At 38.6% G+C, this 20,032-nt stretch overlaps 1 protein-coding gene across 3 annotated transcripts in view; it reads right to left on the bottom strand.

The window, feature by feature from the left end:
* Positions 1 to 20,032, bottom strand: part of LOC127506406 (piezo-type mechanosensitive ion channel component 2) — a 108,228-nt gene that overhangs the window by 31,855 nt on the left and 56,341 nt on the right. For 2 of the 3 annotated variants that reach the window (XM_051882864.1, XM_051882862.1), the window contains exons 6-21: positions 18,662 to 18,947; positions 16,663 to 16,876; positions 10,746 to 10,914; positions 9,776 to 9,910; positions 9,543 to 9,578; positions 9,301 to 9,427; positions 8,386 to 8,540; positions 7,471 to 7,701; positions 7,066 to 7,180; positions 6,571 to 6,764; positions 4,886 to 5,034; positions 4,595 to 4,768; positions 3,339 to 3,556; positions 630 to 790; positions 371 to 547; positions 172 to 294 (exon numbers count right to left, since the gene is read on the bottom strand). In XM_051882864.1, coding sequence (XP_051738824.1) covers positions 172 to 294; positions 371 to 547; positions 630 to 790; positions 3,339 to 3,556; positions 4,595 to 4,768; positions 4,886 to 5,034; positions 6,571 to 6,764; positions 7,066 to 7,180; positions 7,471 to 7,701; positions 8,386 to 8,540; positions 9,301 to 9,427; positions 9,543 to 9,578; positions 9,776 to 9,910; positions 10,746 to 10,914; positions 16,663 to 16,876; positions 18,662 to 18,947 — 2,664 coding nt within the window. The remainder of the gene's footprint in view (positions 1 to 171; positions 295 to 370; positions 548 to 629; positions 791 to 3,338; positions 3,557 to 4,594; positions 4,769 to 4,885; positions 5,035 to 6,570; positions 6,765 to 7,065; positions 7,181 to 7,470; positions 7,702 to 8,385; positions 8,541 to 9,300; positions 9,428 to 9,542; positions 9,579 to 9,775; positions 9,911 to 10,745; positions 10,915 to 16,662; positions 16,877 to 18,661; positions 18,948 to 20,032) is intronic. The other variant, XM_051882863.1, reaches the window with a different exon arrangement.

The following is a 20,032-nucleotide window of genomic DNA, read 5'->3' on the forward strand; positions in this document are numbered from 1 at the left end:
TTAATAATAATAATAATAATAATAATGCAAAATAAATTTTTTTATGGCTGGTAAGAACTATTTATGCACAGAATATTTTCTCAGATCACCCACCACTGGCAGCAGGTGTGGCCAAAACATTACTTTTAGACGCTAAGCGTGTGTGTTGTGTATTGTTGAGTTGGCACGTACCCTCAGATTCTCCAGTAATGGAGAGAACTTCCTGAGACCGATCCAGTTGGCTGGGTCCACCGAACCGCTGTAGAGAAGAGACTTGGCCATGTCCATCCTCTGAGCCTCTGTGTAGTTATCAGGCTTGAGGAGAGAAGCAGAGACAGTGAGAATGAGCATCTCCATCCCACACATGTACTGAGGAGTGCAAGTGTCTCACCATACTGCAGGTTTTGGAGTATGTGGAAGGGTTAATGGAGGTCAGCTGGTACAGCATTTTGCAGACGATGATGACGCAGGTCCAGATGGTGCAGACGCTGGACGCCAGCGGTCTGAACTGACTGAAAGGGAGCGCGAAGGCCCAGCTCACCAGGAACACGTAGTTAAACAGCGACACCTGAGAATGACACGTTTCTGCTGATGATCAACGCTTACACACCTGGCAAACAAATCGCTATTGACTAATAAACAGTGTTCACCTCTTTGACTGAGACCCAGATGATGTAGGAGGAGACGATCTTGATGATGTGAAGCTCCAGCAGCCACCAGATGAAGAGCTGCAGCTGCTGCACGTACTCCAGGAACTTCAGGAACAGCACCGTCAGACGCTCCACCACCAGATGCCATTTATTCTTCAGCTCTTCAGAAGAAAAACAAAACATGCATTTTAAAGGGGTGGTTGATTATGATTTGACTTTTTTAACTTTAGTTAGTGTGTAATGTTGCTGTTTGATCATAAACAACATCTGCAAAGTTACGACACTCAAAGTTCAATGCAAAGGAGATTTTTTCTTTTACAGAATTCTCTAAGGACTACAACAGATGGCTGGTAGGGACTACAACGAGCTTCTCAGGTTAGTGACATCACAAACCCTAAAATTTACATAAACCCCGCCCCCAACAACAAAGGAGGTGTGGCCATGTTGGGCTGCTTTAGAGAAGAGGAAGAGTTGTTGTAGTAGAGTGTTGTTGTCATGCCGTCATTTTACACCGGACTGCTTCACAAACGAGGGTCAATTCAACACAAAAGATTAACATGACGGCACATGCTAGTGGATGAGTTGAATCAACTCCACAGCAACTACATAAATTTATCCACTAACCATTCAGAAACGTCTAAAAGTTGTAACTTCTTCCTGAGTCTCTCCATCAGTGTCGACTCCGGTTTGAACAACGTAAGGCTGAACACCGTTACTGACAATCCTCATTTTGGCTGCGTGAGATTCTCCAGCTTTGTTGTTGTTGAGCGACCGAAGCGTGAGCTGTTAAAGCTCCGCCCTCTTCTGGAAAGGGGGCCGGGAGCAGCAGCTCATTTGCATTTAAAGGGACACACACAAAAACGGTGTGTTTTTGCTCACACCCAAATAGGGGCAAATTTGACAAGCTATAATAAATGATCTGTGGGGTATTTTGAGCTGAAACTTCACAGACACATTCTGGAGACACCAGAGACTTATATTACATCTTGTGAAAGAGTCCCCTTTAAAGATCATGCTTAGTACTAGACAAGAAAAGTACCAAGTTAATACCATATGAGTTTTGAACATTTAGTAAATTGACATTAAATATTTAGGAATGACTCACACCAAGATTAAGATTCAAAATCGCTACTCTGAAGACTGAAAGTGCGTCCCAATTTGTGTATTTACACACTTTTCTAAGCCATTTTATAGTATAAATAGTGGAAATAGTGTGTTCCCACTGAAAATTCCAACAACAAAAGGTGCACTTTAAATACCCAGATGATGCACTTAAAGTTGGACACTTAAAGTACACAATGTATATATATATATACATACATGAATTAAAAAGCACATAAAATTACTAACATTACAATTAAAATTAAATCTGAAATTATACAAATAAAAGCTAATTCAAGATAAGAATAAATGCTACAACAGTATATAAAACACTACTAAAATAAGGCAGGTCTGCACTGTGTGAAAGTAACACATCCACTGTGTACATGACCAGAAAACATCACATCCACCAGACATTTTTGGGAAGGGAAGCAGTCAGCTGGTTCCAGGAGTAACAGTAAAATAATGTCCCTGTACACAGCAACACTCAGAGAGCTATCTGTCAACATTACGACACAGGAGCTGTGCTGAAACATTTCAGGGAGCTCCACAAAACAGCCAATAATGGTGAAAATATTTTCAATCTCAAAACAGCCATAAAACACAGACACCCGTAGATGAATCACAGCAACATGTTTTTGACGTGTTTATGAAGTGTATAAAGCACAAGTGTTTGAGTAACAAGAGTTTCGAAAACCAAAGTTTGACCTGTTGTGGAATGTGTAACTCCACACACAGACACACGGCTGCTACAGAAAATAGAAATGAAAAACAAAAGCATAAATTAGCTCTCAAAACTTTCTTATATAGAGGGAAATGTTTCCTTTTCTGAAATATTTTGTAAGTATATAGTCTTCATTCAGTCCATTTATAAGCAGGAATTTAATACAATGGTGTGAAAGACAGCACATCGGCTCTTCCTTACGCCCGACTGTAAAAGTGTTTACACATTAAACAAGTCTAGACATTTTTATCCCGCTCTGTTTACTCTGCTGGCCCTGTCCTGCCCCGTCAGGCCAATAAAAGCCTCTTCCAGTTGTATTGCTACAATCAGAGCAACCGATATGAATTCATATTTTTATAGTGTGTTTCATTCGAGCCAGGATATAAAGTATTATTTGGTCTTGTAATTTAATTTGTTTAAATAACACCATCTGCAGGGATATGCTGCGGTTTTACTTTTAAATGAACATGAATATGTATAAAAGGTGTTTATTTTCTTATTTTGAAGAAGACCTATTATGCCCTTTACCAAACTCTTGATGTTGTTTTTGGGCTCTACTAGATTGAATGTTGATTATTTTCCTCATATTCTCCATTGTTCAGCTCCTCTCTTCCCAGTCTGTCAGTAATGCTCTGTTTAGTTCCTGTCTCTATGAAGCCCCTCCTTCTGAAAAGCACAATGTGCTCTGATTGGTCGGCTGGAGCAGTGTGTTGTGATTGGTGTTTGGTAAATGTCCCGCCCCTTACCATAACCGCCAGTTTCAACACACTACTAACTAACTCAACCAGGCCCCGCCCCTTTATTCTGCATATGAATTATTTAAATGAGGAATATTGTGACGTGTTCGTTCCTGGAAAAAAACAAAATCTGGAGGTCAAATCTACCTGATCCCTGGTCCTGCACTGGATCTGGCATCATCTGGCAGGTGTAGCTTTCAGAAATGACGTGTGGCTCAGAAATCTCCTCCTCGTCCGTTTGTTTAAGATGCTCTTCCTCTTTCTCCAGGTCTACTCTCTCCTCAACCTCCTCCTCGTTTATGCTGGAGTTGAGCGTAGGTTTGACCATGGAGATATCCACCAGACTGCCATCCAGATGGACCAGCCTGAAAATCAAGGAAAATCATCTGTTTACGTGTGAAGAGGATATTAATGATGAAACCGTGCACTGATCACATTCATTTTTACGCAATTAAAATTTTTACCCAATCAAAAGCGGAGAGACAAAAAGTATTAAACAGTATTAAACATCAACAAGTGTTGCGGCAAAAATCTATATTTTAATTATTTTTTGCAACTGACCAACAGGAAAAAGACTGAAAAACAGATAAAAACAGAATTTATAAATTATAATTATATTATCATTATTTTATTTTGAATATGATAATATTCATTATATTATGATTATATAACAATTAATGATAATGAATAATTTTGATAATGAATTCTTATTAGATACCCTCCAGAATAAATAATAATAATAATAATAAAAAGCTATTATTATTATTATATTATAATTAATAATAATATTATAAATAAATAAGTAAACATTATTAATTTTCACAGCATTAACGTTTTTATTATATTATATAATTTTTATTACACACACACACACACATACACACACACACACACACACACATATATATATATGAGAAAATAAAACATGAACAAAATAGAATCAAATCAATGCAATACAATTAATCGTGAGCACAAAACGAATGATCGTGACAGGCCTACTGATGAGATCAACACTGAGCCTTCTGGCCATCAGGCGACCTGCACATTATCAGAGACACACAATCCCTGCTGTTTGTTGGTGGCAGGATTATTTACTCTAGGGAAATCCTGGCGGAAAACCTTATGGAGTCTGCAACTTGGAAGAAGATCTGTTTTTCAGCAACACAATGACCCAAACATGACGCTAAAGCTTCCAGCGTCACAGGAATGCTTTAGAAGCAACATTATTAATTTCCTGGAGTCCGAGTCCAGATCTCAGTCCAGCTGAGAACGTAAGGCTGGACTTGAAAAAGGCTATCAACTGTCAACAGCTGCAGTGGCCAGATGTGCAAAGCCCATAGACGCCCATCCACACAGACCTGGTAAATACTTTGATTTTGTGATTTAAACAAGCAGCACTGTACCTGGAGATAGTGCTCTTCTGTTTGTCGGCCACAGATTTGATGTCGGTGAGCTCCAGGAAGCGCTCGTGGAAGTAGTGCAGATGCAGGATACAAACCAGCAGGAAAGAAGTGGGAATGAAGATCCGTGTGAACAGAGCAGGAACCGAGAATTTCTCCAGACCGAGATCTTCCAGCCTGCACAGATGATGAGCTCAGTTACGACACCAACATCTGTCATATTGTAAACACATCAGACAATACATCATAACTGCACAAATATTAGTCTATAAAGGAGACGTCTTAAATGCATACTTCTCCCTGCTCATGCCAGTCATGTTGGACCACACATTTATGGAGGACTCGAACTGGAACGTGTAGACCAGAATAAGCACCAGCATGGTGTAGACCACCACCGACATCCAGAAGTACTTCAGCATCCATCGCCACCGCTCATAGTGCAACTGAAACAAGAGTCGAACAACACGTTAACTGGCTTCAATTATAATGATATGTGCTGCTACAGACAGACAGAAGACAAAAAACAAACAAATTCATGATAAACAAACAAAACAAACAGATGACAAACAATATAAGATAAACAAACAAAACACAAATAGATGATAGACAAACAAACAAACAGATGATAAACCAAAAAAAAAAAATAGAAAAACGAAAACAAACAAATGGACAATTACCAAACAAAAACAAATAGATGATAGACAAACAAAACAAAAAGGACTATAAACAAACAAAACACAAATAGACAAGACAAACAAAACAAAGCATGATAAACAAAGCAAAAACAAAAAGATGACAGAAAAACAAAAACAAAAAAATGGATGATAAACAAACTAAAAACAAATAGATGATAGACAAATACAAACAGACAAAAGATAAACAAACAAAACACAAATACAAACAAACAAAAGGATGATAAACAAAAAACAAACAGATGATAGACAAACAAAACAAAGGATAAATAAACAAATAACAGATGATAGAAAAAGCAAAGAGATGACAAACAAAAAGACAGTAGACAAAACAAAACAAACAACAAATAAAATATAAAGTAGACATAACAAAAAAAAACAACAAATAAACTCCACATTGATTATGGTCTAATAATCACGTTACTGTGTTTCTTACTGTCATTTAAAGGGTTAGTTCACCCAAAAATTAAAATTCTGTCATTTATTACTCACCCTCATGTCGTTCCACACCCGTAAGACCTTCGTTAATCTTCGGAACACAAAGATATTTTTGATGAAATCCGATGGCTCAGTGAGGCCTGCATAGCCAGCAATGACATTTCCTCTCTCAAGATCCATTAATGTACTAAAAACATATTTAAATCAGTTCATGTGAGTACAGTGGTTCAATATTAATATTATAAAGCGACAAGAATATTTTTGGTGCGCCAAAAAAACAAAATAACGACTTATATAGTGATGGCTGATTTCAAAACACTGCTTCATGAAGCTTCGGAGCGTTATGAATCTTTTGTGTCAAACCGCCAAACTGCTGAAATCACATGACTTTGTCTCTCCGAACCGCTGATTCGACACGCTGATTCATAACGCTCTGAAGCTTCATGAAGCAGTGTTTTGAAATCGCCAATCACTATATAAGTCGTTATTTTGTTTTTTTTGGCGCACCAAAAATATTCTCGTGGCTTTATAATATTAATACTGAACCACTGTACTCACATGAACTGATTTAAATATGTTTTTAGTACATTAATGGATCTTGAGAGAGGAAATGTCATTGCTGGCTATGCAGGCCTCACTGAGCCATCGGATTTCATCAAAAATATCTCAATTTGTGTTCTGAAGATGAACGAAGGTCTGTGGAACGACATGAGGGTGAGTAATTAATGACATTATTTTCATTTTTGGGTGAACTAACCCTTTAACATAAAACAGCATCTGTAATCATTCCAGTGATAATCAGGCTGTTGTCGCTGTTGTGCGTCAGAAGTAATGCTGAGCAACACACACCTGATAAAGTGCTACGCAGAAAAGAAACATCATCATGTAAATGATCTTGTACATGACGATGCGTCCCTCAAAGCTAACGAAGAAGAACATTCCTCCACAGATGTAGATCCAGTATTTGTTGAGCATGGCCATGACTGTGCTGCCCAACACGTCCATCATCTCTCTGTGTCCGCCGGCCTCGTCCTCCAGCCCCTCTACAACACACACACACACACACACACACACACACACACACACACACACAAACACAAAGAGTTCAATATCGTCACAACAGTCTTTGTAGTTAACGAACACAGGGTGCATCATTAGGGCCCTCCGCTGCTAGTTTATTTTCATATATTTACTATTTTAACTATAGCAAGTTTCCACTCATGGATTTTTGGTGAAAAAGGTTTTATAGCATCAAAATGGTTATCAATATAGCTAATGGAAATGCTAATTATTGATGCAATTGTTCACAGTTGTTTCTGTACAGGTGGACGGACTCTCTCTCACCTAGTGTGCGTCCCTCCACCTTGACGTCAGACAGCTGGGTTTCATCTGTCTGTCTCTCTCTCCTCTCAGTCAGAAACTGTCTCACCAACAGCCAGAAACTGAGGAGGCACAGAGTCTGCAGACACAAACACACTTCATATTATTCCAGTCAAACAATAAGATCATTCATTCACAAGAGCCTGTGGCTGCGTCTAAAATCGCATACTCTCTTGAGTAGGTGCGTGTTTTGAGTACTTATTTTGAATAAGTAATTACTTTGAGACCGCTAGTATGAATGTAATCTGGACGTACTACATTCGCCACGTTCTCCATCGTACGCAGAAAAGACTAGTGCAACTTACGTTTCATGCTGACTTTGAACAAATACATAGATGCACATAAACAAAACACATAAACTGGTCTTACTTTAGATCCCAGTTCCCGGAAGGGCACTTCTTTCTTCAGGAAGAGCCCAGGCACCGGCTGCAGTGACTCGAAGCTCCAGATGTATTGCAGGATGATGAGCAAGTTCCCATAAAACACCATGAATGGAGAGGTGATCATTGAATATTTCCTCCGGTCCCTCACCATCCACAGAGTACACGACCAGATGAGGAAGACAAATGTCAGCCAGCTCACGTACGTGATGCTCCAAGCCTGAAGTTCAGAGGGGAAATAGAGGAAAAATACTGAATTTTTAGACTCAAATGTAAAGTATGTAGTTTCTGTGAAACTAGTGGCACCTAGCAGAAATACAAACGGATCTGCACCGGGCGCATTACTGACATGACGAACCACAATTTGATGTGTTTAATCTAAATGCAGTGAAATTTGGCTTGCACTTCTGTAACCGAAGCTGAATGTCTTTCCTCACGTAACGCGTCAGTCAAACCGGCTAAACACCTCCTACAGTAGCCACGCCCCAAACTCTTGCTATAGGTTGAGCTGGAAAGTGACTGACAGATCTGAACGGACGCTGTTTAGATGATGCCTGGGAGGCTCAATGTTTATACACCCATGAATGACATACTAATAGTAGTCAATGAACAATAAAGAGGGTTAAGAGAATGTATTTTAACATAAATAATCCTATATACTTCACATTTAATATAATGTCTTTAATGAATGAGGCACATGAGATCCAACCGTACTTTAGTACATCACATCTCAAAGATCACCATCAGGTGACCTCCATTTTGCAGGAACCCAAGAAGAAAGTTTGTGCACATGGTACACATTTACCTTGTCATGGGTAATGACCAAATTGGGTGCGGGCGGTCGAGCGCTGAACAGGGGGTCTAACACGGCTACTGAAAGGGAGGACTGTCGTGCAGGACTCACCATCATTGCAATGAGGGCGCAGATGTAGCTCTGTTTCATAATAAACCTGAAGGCCTTCACCGCCGAGTTCACACGAACAACACCAAACGACTGGCGAACCTCGGAAAGCTCAACATACGTCGAGTCGATCTTGTAAACACCGCAGTCCATTTTCTCTGAAAAAGAAGCACGTATTCTAAGAAAACTGAGGTTGATGGCCATCAAACGCTGTGAATCATCTAATATCTTAGACCTTGAACATGAATGGGGGCTTTGCCTGCGTATATCTGGAAAATTTGGACAGCATTTCCAAGAATTAAAAAAAAAAAAAACCTTCCCGAAATGTATGGGAAATATTTAGGGAATAGAGTGCAGATGTTTATGGCAAAACTGTGAGACTATGTATGTGGTGGATCAAATCCTTTCCCTGTACATATTTATGTACACCACAACCACAAATCATAATCAGTGTTTTTGTCTTGTTTTTAAGTAAATATATCTAAACATTTCTAAACCAGAGATATTTAATTTAGAAGCAAAACTGTGCAATGTACTTCAGAGAATAGATTTCAATTCATTTCACACCATTTTACACCAAACATACTGTATATATATGTGTATATGTGTGTGTGTGTGTATATATATATATTCTAGACATTAAAATATAGAAAATAAATTATATATATATATATATATATATACACATTTTTTGTTGTTGCCATTTTGCATCTGAAGCTAATTTATTTGTTTTAAGGATTTTTACTGGAAAATAAGACAACATCGTTTAATTACAAAAAACGTTTTTGCAACTTATTGAATCTAGCTTGGAAGAAAACAGTCTTGTCAGTTTTTTTCTGGAAATCATTTGGCTGAACTTTCACCCCATAAACTCTAAGCCACCCGTGTCGTCACAGGACAGGGAAGAGGCAGACGTACGCGGTTCGGGCTCAGGCTGGCCTGGTTTATAATGAGGGGTTGAGTAGAGCTCCACAGACTTTGGTCCATTCTCATGAGCGACTGACGTGAAGTCCAGCGAAGCTCCATTAGATGTGACAATCAATACCTGAGAGAGTTCAGAAGCACTATAACCTCACAGTATTTACACTGCTTTCATTACTGACAGTCTCAAGTAATAATCTATGGTTATCAGGAGATGATGTCTGATCTGAAACACAGACCTCGGGTGAGTTGTAGCCATCTTGTGTGGTGAGCAGCTGAAAAATGCAAAAGAACAATTCATGATGACTATTTATCTATATATCACAATATATATATGTGGTATGCACGTGTTTGCTAGACACAAGCATTTTAAATGCTTAAGTGTGGAAAGACTGTAATAGTAACAGTGAAAATGAGCGATATGGAATTGTGGGAATGGTCAAGTGTTTGATGGGGAGATGCAGACTCCTACATTTCTCTCATCTGTGCGATAGTGTGCCATCCGCCACAGCTGTCTTTTCTTGTCTGCAGTGTAAACGGCATTATTGCTTTCAGGAGATTCTGCTTCCTCTCCTCCCTCAACCTCTCCCTCTTTCTCTTTGACCTGCTGATGATGAGTCACAGTCATATATGTGTTACAGAAATGTACCATCATAATATATATACATTAAAATGTCCCTTTAAAGTGCCCCTATTATGCTTTTTCGGATATTTCCTTTCATGTAGAGTGTAATACAGCTGTTTGTGAGTGTAAGAGGTCTGCAAAGTTTCAAAGATCAGATAAATGGAGTTATTGTGTGATTCTGAACTGAAACGAGTCGTCAGTAATTCAGTCTCACTTCCTGCTGAACCTATGCAGGTTTGTAACTAATTTGCATAACGCCCGCCTCTGGTGTTCATTGGCTGAACAGCGTCTCTTTGACCCGCCCTCAATCACTGTAGTTGTATCTGAGACTGGAAGAGTTTGGTTCGTGTTGTTCATGTCGAGAAGACGCTGTTTTCTCTACTTTGATGAGATTGATACAGTAAAACCGACGCCATCAATACTGTTCGTATCACTGTGAATAAAGAGCTGAGATTCAGATATGATAACGAGCGTTTGGTTTCTGACCAATCACAGCAGACTGGGTCATCTGACCAATCAGAGCAGAGCAGCTCTCAGAGAGGCGGGGTTTAGAGAGACCGAATCCTTGATCGAAGCGTTTCAGACACTGAGAGAAAAGAGCTGCAGTGGATATTATGAGAAAATTAAAGTGTTTTTGAGCTTGGATGAATGTGAACCTGTTGTAGCAGAAAACAAAAACCTTTAAAATAACATAATAGGGGCACTTTGACTATATGAGGAATAAGCACAACATAAATCAGTGTTCAAAACTTATTTCACTTTCGTAATCCAATGAATAAGTGCAACAGAATACTGAAAACTCAGACTGTAATCTGACCACGTCTTCTGACTCCTGCAGCCAAAGGCGGATGAGCGTGGCCAGAGTGTAATACAGCACTAAGAGCATGATGGGATTGACAAAGTGGTGCCACTGCAGGTCAGGGTTCACTCTGAACATCCAGGTGTGGGAGCAGTCCGTCTGAACCACAGGAGATATGCCAAACAGACTGAGGGAAAACAGAGGAAAATGATTCATTCGTTAAAAATCCATTACTGAGATTCTACCATGATACAGTAAAGATATCTGATATTACATTAATGGACATGAGTCATAATGACTATATGTGTAGGTTCAGTGCATTTATTAAAATAATAAAAAACAACAGGAAAAAATGTAAAACTGAAATGATCTGGGAAGGAAAAATAAGATTATCACCCAATCAAAAAGCACCTTGCTAAATTTTCAACAGAGAACAACTGTAAGAGAAGAGCTGCTAATTCACTCCAGATTTCCCAAGGCTAAGCCTGTTTATTTTCCCTTTTTTTACTTTCTCTCTTTCAGCGGAACCATAATTGGACTGCTAAGGAAGAAAATAACAGCAGATGCCTATTTAACAGGGAATAAAAGTGAAAAAAGTAGTAAAAGAAAACACAGAAGTGCGTCCTAAGACAAGAACACTCTCAACTGCTCTTCATTCCCAAATAAAACATTGTAATTTGAGGCAGAAGTGTCATTCCCATTCAGAATCATATTTAGCTGATGAAATCAATAAAACAGTAACTTCTCGCAGCTAAAACTCTACTGAAAATGTATTAGGTGACAAACACAAGCTCGCTGGTTTTTATAGTTTTGGTGCTGTTAGTCAAATGACTGTGGTTTGCCAGATGTTCGTTCTGCAGCTACCTCATGGCATAGAGAAAATGTGAAGTCAGAATATTTCGCCTTTCATGAATCATCCAAACCCTAAGCGTGACATCCAAGTCCTACTGCCACGGCTGAAAATAACGAGTTTAAGCGCAGAAATGTTGCTGGATAGAGCTGCTATTTATAATGCGGCCAATTCATAATAAACACACTCAAAGGTGCCATGAGGACTCCAGACACACAGAAAATCACAAAGATCTTTCATCTCAACTGTTTCTGCTGGACCGCAATGAGATTGAGCAAAAACTTTAGTGAATTGAGAAACAGATCTCATATGATTTCAGAAGAGATCTCAGCCTCAAAGTCTGCTTACACGTCATCTTCAGACAACACATTTTCTGACTTATGCTGTCTATATTCATTTTAAAGCTCTATATTCTTAATGTATGTCAATTATTGTTTTATTTACATCTATGTTTATTTTTCCAAAGAAATTTTAGGTAACGTTGGTAAGCTACTGTTCAAAAGTTTAGGGTCGGTAAGAATTTTTAAAAAGTTTTGAAAGTCTCTTCTGCTCATCAAAAATACAGCAAAAACAGTGAAATATTATTCCAATGTAAATCAGCTGTTTTCTATGTGAATATATAGTAAAGTGTAATTTATTCCTGTGATCAAAGCTGAATTTTCAGCATCATTACTCCAGTCTTCAGTGTCACATGATCCTTCAGAAATCATTCTAATATGATGAATAATCATTTATGATTATTATCAATGTTCAAAATAACAGCATTTATTTGAACCAGAAATCTTTTATAACATTTTAAATGTCTTCACTGTCACTTTTGATCAGTTTAATGAATCCTCGCTGAATAAAACTATTAATTTCTTTAAAAAAATCTAACTGACCCCACACTTGTAAACAGTACTGTACTTAAATGAAACAAGACACATCCATCGAGTCTTTCAGAGACACACAAGCAGACTCTGAGCAATAGTTCCTGCATCAGTTGCACCCAACAGACAAAACAACACAAAACCATTTGGTTCTAATCTCTGGCTTTGCTAAATTAGCATTTTTTCTACCCAAAATAGAGTCTTCTCTGGCATTTCCACATACTCCGAGTTCAGCTAGTGTGTAATCAAAGCTGTGTCCTCACCACAAGCGCTCCATTACAAAGCTGGTAGCGATTGTGCTGTTTACGTGATTGTCAGAGAGAAGCTCTTTGTTTTTCGTCCTAAAATCGCCTGTTTTTCTAATAGGGTGTTTCTCAGGTTTTGTTTGAGAAAGAACCTGCTAAATCCTGTAAAAACCACTTAATTCTCTGTGGTCGAACGAAAGGCTTTGATAAAGCATATTTCTTCACTTTTTGCTTTCTTTTGCCTCTTTTATTCTTCTCCCACACATTGTATTTCTGAAAGGTAACGGGAGTCCTTCACACGTGTGTGTGTTTTGGCCCGTTTCATATTCGCCGTGTGTTTTCTGAGCCGGGTTCAAACCTCTTCTGACATATTTGCAGTATCTGTGTCTTTTATAGAGGCTTTGAAAGCGTATGAGGTTTCAGGATGTGGATTCAACCCAAATCAGCGGAGTAACAATTGTAAAACGGGACCTCTCAGAGGTCAGAATGGTGTTTATTTGCAGTGTTTTGCCATCTTGAAGTCTTGTCGAGCAGCTGCTAATCTACAGTAACAGAGAGAACGCAAACAAACACCCGAAGCTTTCACAGCCTACTGTTCTAGTGTTTGTATTTTGTTGTCAGCTTCGCGTTTGGGGCTGATGTTCGCAACACATTTTAACGAGACGCAACAGTCGCACAATTAGTCCCGTATCCGCCGCTAACGGGTCTTGCTGCCGTCAGGGAATATTAGTGTCAGAATAACACTGGCCTGCGCAGGAGACTCCCGTCCAGACTTCATTTAGAAGAATTGCATCTACGTTACTCAAAGGCTTTTTTGAGTCACCTTTGATTGTTTTTTCTCTTTCTCTCACATGCAGCGCTCCCTGAAACCAGCTGTGTAATTTAAGCGCAGGCCAAGAGCCGTCCCATCGTAACGAGAAACACCTGGAGTCTCTGAGGCCGCCAGCACCACCAGAACCAGCGTCTCAGTGGCTTCGCTTTTCATCCCTGAGCATCTAGATGTGCCTGTGGGAATACTGATTAATGATATCGATGGTCATTATACAGCATCACAGCACAAATGCTCGTTTGGATGGCGACAGGTCATTACTGTGACATCACAAATGTTCATTAAAGTGAGGATGTCCACTGTAATTAACACAATCAGTAAGGAGTATACTGGTTTTTAATTTTAATGTTCAAATCCCTTAAATATGAGATTTTTCTTGACTAAACCCAATGTTTTTTTGCTGACACTCTCGGTGTGAATCTTCACTTCCCTCATGATTCGATTCGATTCCTATTCAGAGGGTAACGATTCAATTATAAAACGATTCTCCAGATATTTTGAAATAGTTTTGTTTCTGTATTTCTGCTTTCAAGAAATTAGGTACATTATCTGCGAACATCAGATGCAAATGCTTTGCTTCTGAAGGACATACACAACTTTTTTTTATTAATACTTTATTTTATTACAAGGCCTATTTAATTACATTTTTTTTTAATCGAACCTTTCGTTTTTATGCATCGATGCAGAATCGTTCACATCAGCATTGTGATGCATCATAAAAACTATATAATTGTGTTAAAGTTAGTCGTATTGTATTGAATTCACCCAACCAGACATTCATTAAATTATCTCCACAGAAAAGAATGAAAGTCATATAGGTTTGAAATGAATCTTTTTAACATGGAGTCAAATCAAACCATCTGACCTAAAAGGTTTAAAAGTGATCCAGAAGGTCCAGATTAATACACAACTCACATCCCACAAACTGGAAGTCTTAAACAAATAAAAAAGCATTAGTGTAGAGTTTGAGACTCCATGTCTGTGTCACTTTACTCACTCGAGGTCTTTCCTGGAGCGAAACGCTGGGCAGACGCCACAGACAACACTGAACTAAATCAAGATTTCTGAAGGCAAAGTGAATATTGACTCTTTAAATCAAACTTCTGGAAATAGAGTCTGAATGTGTCGGCTTGTAGCTCCTTTGAGCCCGAATAGAGCAAGACTTTCCAGCTCAAATGAGTTTAATGATGAGCTGAACGGGCCACAGTCTCTTTTAATGGACAATTTCTCGACAGATATTCACACAGACCTGCGTAGTTCATCTCACATTTCATGAAGCGGAGCAACAACTCACTGTGTGATGGAGCTTATGCAGTCAGACTGACCCTAAAATACAAAAATGCTGCTGTATGAGTTTTTGTCTCATATTTATATCATACGATATAATAGTTAAGCAATAACAATGTTTTTGAGTGCAAATGTGATATTGATTTTATACAACAGTTCAATAAATAAGAAGAAAATATTTCCTTTAAAGCTAGAGCAGAACTGTTGTGCGTCTCAGAGGTGATTCCTTTCTGAATCAATCTGCGTTTTAAGTGAATCAGTCGGGTGAACCAATGATTCAATGGTCCATTCATAAAGAGAGCCATTTACTTCATTCCTGAATGAATCAGCTGTTTGAACAAATCGAATGAATGAATGACTCAAAAACTTAGGCAGTGACTCGTTGCCTCGCTGCCTTATCAGATAATGACTCTGTAGGCAGTGTTTGGCTCCTCACAAAACTGACTTCAGAGGCAGAGTAACGGAGCGAGCTTTGGCGAGAACTAAGCAAACATTTAATCACTACAGTAGTGAATTCTCGCTAGAAATGACATGAGAAGTGGAAACACACAAACTGACCACCACCAATCTTTATTTTTTAGCTCAACTGTCACAGCGCACAGGATTGTGGGATATCAAAGGCAGCGAAGGATACTATGGAGCCTTCACAAACCGATCAGATGAAGTTATCTCAGGAGACAGGAAGCGAAGCTAAGATTGGATTCACACGTGACTTGATGCCTTCCTGCCTTGGAATGTGAGTTATTATAACTAAAACTGAAACTTAAACCCATTAAAAATGATTTACTTGAGATAAAATAAACATTAACTGAAATAAAGTAAAATATATAGGGGAAAAAAATTCACTTATTTTATTCCAGCTAGATGCCAAAGAAACATTTCTCATTTTCATTTAGCTTAACTTGATGTACTAAAATAACTAAAACTAAAATAAAAAAAATATATAGACATATTAAAAAACATATATATATATATATATATATATGACAAAACAAAAAATTACTAAAACTTTATCTAAAATTAAAATAAAATATAAAAATAACTGATTCAAAATATGAATAAAATATGCATCTCAATGATCATCCAGAAGCAGAAGTGTCCATTTCTCTTCAGTCTTTACTGACAGGTTGACCTGGTTCAGATGGACACCGGACGCCAGTCGCTGTAACGCCACGTGACACACAGGCTAGATCGCTAAATTAGCATGATTGACCCATCGGCCACCAGACAGCCGCTCACATGAAGGATTCCCGCTCGCCGGATCGTTCTAATCGAATTTTCCTTTTGCGTTTCATTTTCAGACAGCAGTGTAATCTCATTGGTCACAGTAAGGGGATCCGGCTGTACCCACGTACATCGAGACGTAAACCTTTTATGTGCAAAACCAGCAGCAGCATAAATCAAGCATTCACCTGCTTGAATGAAACTCAAGCAAGACTGAACAAGTCAAGCGTTAGTGCTCAAAGAAACAGCCTTGACACGATGCTTTAAAAAGATGAGTCTACAAAACTGATCCTGAAAACACGCAGCAGTGTTCCTGAGACTTCATCACAGACTGCAGCTGTTTATTCTGAACGATTACTCATGATTGTGTTCAATTCATAGATTCATCAGAATATCTTCTCCTCCCTCTTGCAGCATCTCTTCTCTTCTCTGATGACGAGGGCGGGGCAACCTGTCACTCACATGAGATCCACCAATAGCAAATCAAAATCAAGCCCCGCCCTACATTTGTTCTTGTTCCAGAAGCGTTTCACTCAGATATACGACACAATAGAGAAGAAAAGACGAGCACAACTTCCGTTTCATACTTTAAAACCCCGGCTTTGAAAGGTAACAGGCTCTGCTGTCTCACCTGGCGTAACTGTTTCCGGGCGGAACGGCCTCTTGGAAGAACTGGAACTGGTAGAGGTAGAGCATGATGAGGTGTCCGGCGCTGAAGATGGCCATGAGGACGCACAGACAGCTGAAGAGGAGCGGGTCGAACGTGCGGCAGAAAGACCACCAGGTGCACAGGCCCAGGAAGGTGAAGAAATACACAATGGAGGTCAAAGATGGCAGCATCATGCCTGGAACAAGAAGAAGGCAGAGAAAAATCAGATTCCAGCGACAAGTGATTTGTGTCCACACCAGAGGCGACTACGAGATGAGACAATATCAATCAAAAATCACAGCCAATCAGAAGAGCGCGTGGGCGGAGTCTAAATGGATGAGCACAATCAAATTCATAAATATTACACCATTTCAACATTAATAAAGCGTATACTGAGTGACTGAAACGGTCTTTGTTTGCTCATAGTTTGAATGTTCTTGTTTCCTTTAATTTATTTTCTAAAGGTCAATTCTCCATCTCACTCTTAATCAGTACCTGAGATTATCATTGTCATATTTGTATGTTGTTGAATTTTGCAGGCAATAATGTAGTGATGTATGAAAGAGGACACAAGCAGCTTTCTGTTGGACCGGTTGTGAAATCTAATGTGGAAATCTTTCACGATCACCTGAATGTGTGGATTCCTATGAACATGACTGAGTTTCGTCAGAGAAAATTAGTGAACAATAGTAAATGTGACGCACTTTAACTGAGGGTGATGTTTTTATTTCTTCTTTTTTTTTTACACAGCTCTCTGAAATGCTTGATTCTGATTGGTCAGTCGCAACATTCCGAGGTCAGTTATTCGCCGATAATGACCGCCGTCAATACAGCGCATTAGTGCCCGCCCCTTTCAGCGGCGCTGGTTCCGGAACAATTGTTTTCATTCATTTCTTTTAAAGGGATTTTTAAAAAGTCTTTGTTAATTTGAAGCAAACCTTTCTTTTTTTAAAATCGAAGACGAAGGTACAAGACTGTGTACCTAATATGCCTTTATCACAGTCCGCGTCACATCCGGCTCCGATTAGTGCCGCAAACTAATTTCCGCCTGCATTATTGTCAATGGAAAGACTCCAATTTTGAGAAGAACATTAAATTAACTTAACTTAATAAACACCAATATTACAACTGTTTATTTAGACTTACATGATACCGTACTGTGTGTCATCTTTTCTATATCATTATCTGAGAGGTGTGATCGTCAGCGCGGCCGGCACGCAGCTCGTTACTGCCAGAGGAACCATCGGACTGATTTCATTAGATTTTTTATGTTATTTTGTTTATTTTTGCATTATATTAACAAACATTTTACAGTATAATGCTATCCAATCAATTAAACACAGAGGATATGACTCGTTTATGATGATCAAACCAGTTATTCTTGTGTAATCGTGTATGGGCTGGAAAACACCATAATCGAATTAAAAACGATGGAGAAACATAAAATTACTCATTTAATGTAATTATTTTTAAGTTTATTGCAAAATATGCATATTTATACAAACGCTGAAGTATTTTGAGAGCGTAGAGAGATTTTATTACATCATTCGCAGGCTAAAAAGCTCTTTTGGAGTGTTTTGCTTTTTCAGACTCTGTGATTGGTGGAATTTTCAATAAAGCATCATGGGAAATTTAGTTTTTCACCAGGAATTCTACTGATAAACAATTATTTAAAAAAATTATTATTTGTCTTTAATGAGCTAATAAAATATTTCAACTCTAATCAATATTTTGTGTCTAATTATTTACTAATGTGACAAGTAGCCGTCTGAGTCCTGATCACCCTGTCAGGGTTTATTCTGCAATAACAACTGGCTGGATGTACATTATCATATTACATATTACATATATTACATATTCCTTTATGTTTGAGCTCTGGGATATATAAGCGCACTTGAGCTTGTGTTTAGCTCCAGCTCATAAATGAACGCTGCTTTATTGATCGTATGTCGTGAGTGATGTCGGTCTCAACACTACCTACCTGTGAGGCCCAATAATATGGTTATGACTACTTTTCCTGCAGTAGTAATCAGATTGCCAATGATTTCTTTGAGTTTGGACGCCACGTCTGCTATCTGCCGCAGGATCCTCATTTTGGTACTTTCTTCGCCGTCGGCCTCCTCGAGTTCTGCATCCTCCGCGTCCACTTCCTCCTCCTCCTCAGGAAGTGCACACTCTTCATCGCCCAGCTCGAAGTTTTCGAACAGCAGCTCATCCTCAAGCTCCTGCTTCTCACTTTTCTTGTCTTCCTCTTCATCCTCCTTTTCCTGAAAACATGACGATGGATGTTTATTATGAATCATAAGAAAATCTGAAGCAGCACAACTGTTTTCAACACTGATAATAATCATAAATGTTTCTTGAGCATCAAATCATCATATCAGAATGATTTCTGAAGGATCATGTGACACTGAAGACTGGAGTAATGATGCTGAAAATTCAGCTTTGATCACAGGAATAAATTACACTTTACTATATATTCACATAGAAAACAGCTGATTTACATTGGAATAATATTTCATTGTTTTACTGTATTTTTGGTGAGCAAAAGAGACTTCTTTTAAAAACATTAAAAATATGACCAACCCCAAACTGGTATTATATATTCATGAAACATCTTAACATTGATCAAATGCTTGGATTGGTCAGAAAGGTCCACTGCTGCACCAGTCTGTGTCATGAACCAGACGCTGATTAAAATTCCCAGGTGTACCCAGATATTCACTGCTATCTCACTGTGATGTCACATTACATCACCACTCACTTCCTTTTCACAACATTACAGGCGCAAGAGTAATAAAACATGGAAAAAATCTTAAGAATTCATGTGTTTTGACACGGAAAGATACACCAAACTTCACTATAAAAGCAAAAGAATTTAAATATTCCAAGATTCTTTATAAAAGGCATCAGAGAGTGACTTGTTCTCCCTTCATAATGACGTTAACACAGGCTAAATGAATCCAGAAAGACTGTAACAGGATGAAGGTCTGTAGCTTGATTAAATCCTGTCGGCCTGTTGATACAGCACTATCTACAACCACTATCCAAGTGTTTATGAAAGGAAAAATGAGGGAAAAGGTCGTTATTCCTCCTTCAGAACAATGAAACACTAGGTTTCTTTACAAAGAAAGTGAGTGGTATATATATATATATATATATATATATATATATAGTTGTCAAAGCAACATTTCTCATTTTCATTTAATTACAGTCCTTCATTCTGAGGAAAATCATCAGTTCTAAGGTACATCTGCTCTCCCTGAGGATAGAGAAGTTAAAGTGAGCATCAGATTTAATCACATTCAAACCCATAACTCAGAGAAACTCAGCTCTTACTGTCAGAATAGAC

This window comes from Ctenopharyngodon idella, chromosome 23, assembly GCF_019924925.1.
Source record: "Ctenopharyngodon idella isolate HZGC_01 chromosome 23, HZGC01, whole genome shotgun sequence".
NCBI lineage: Eukaryota > Metazoa > Chordata > Actinopteri > Cypriniformes > Xenocyprididae > Ctenopharyngodon > Ctenopharyngodon idella.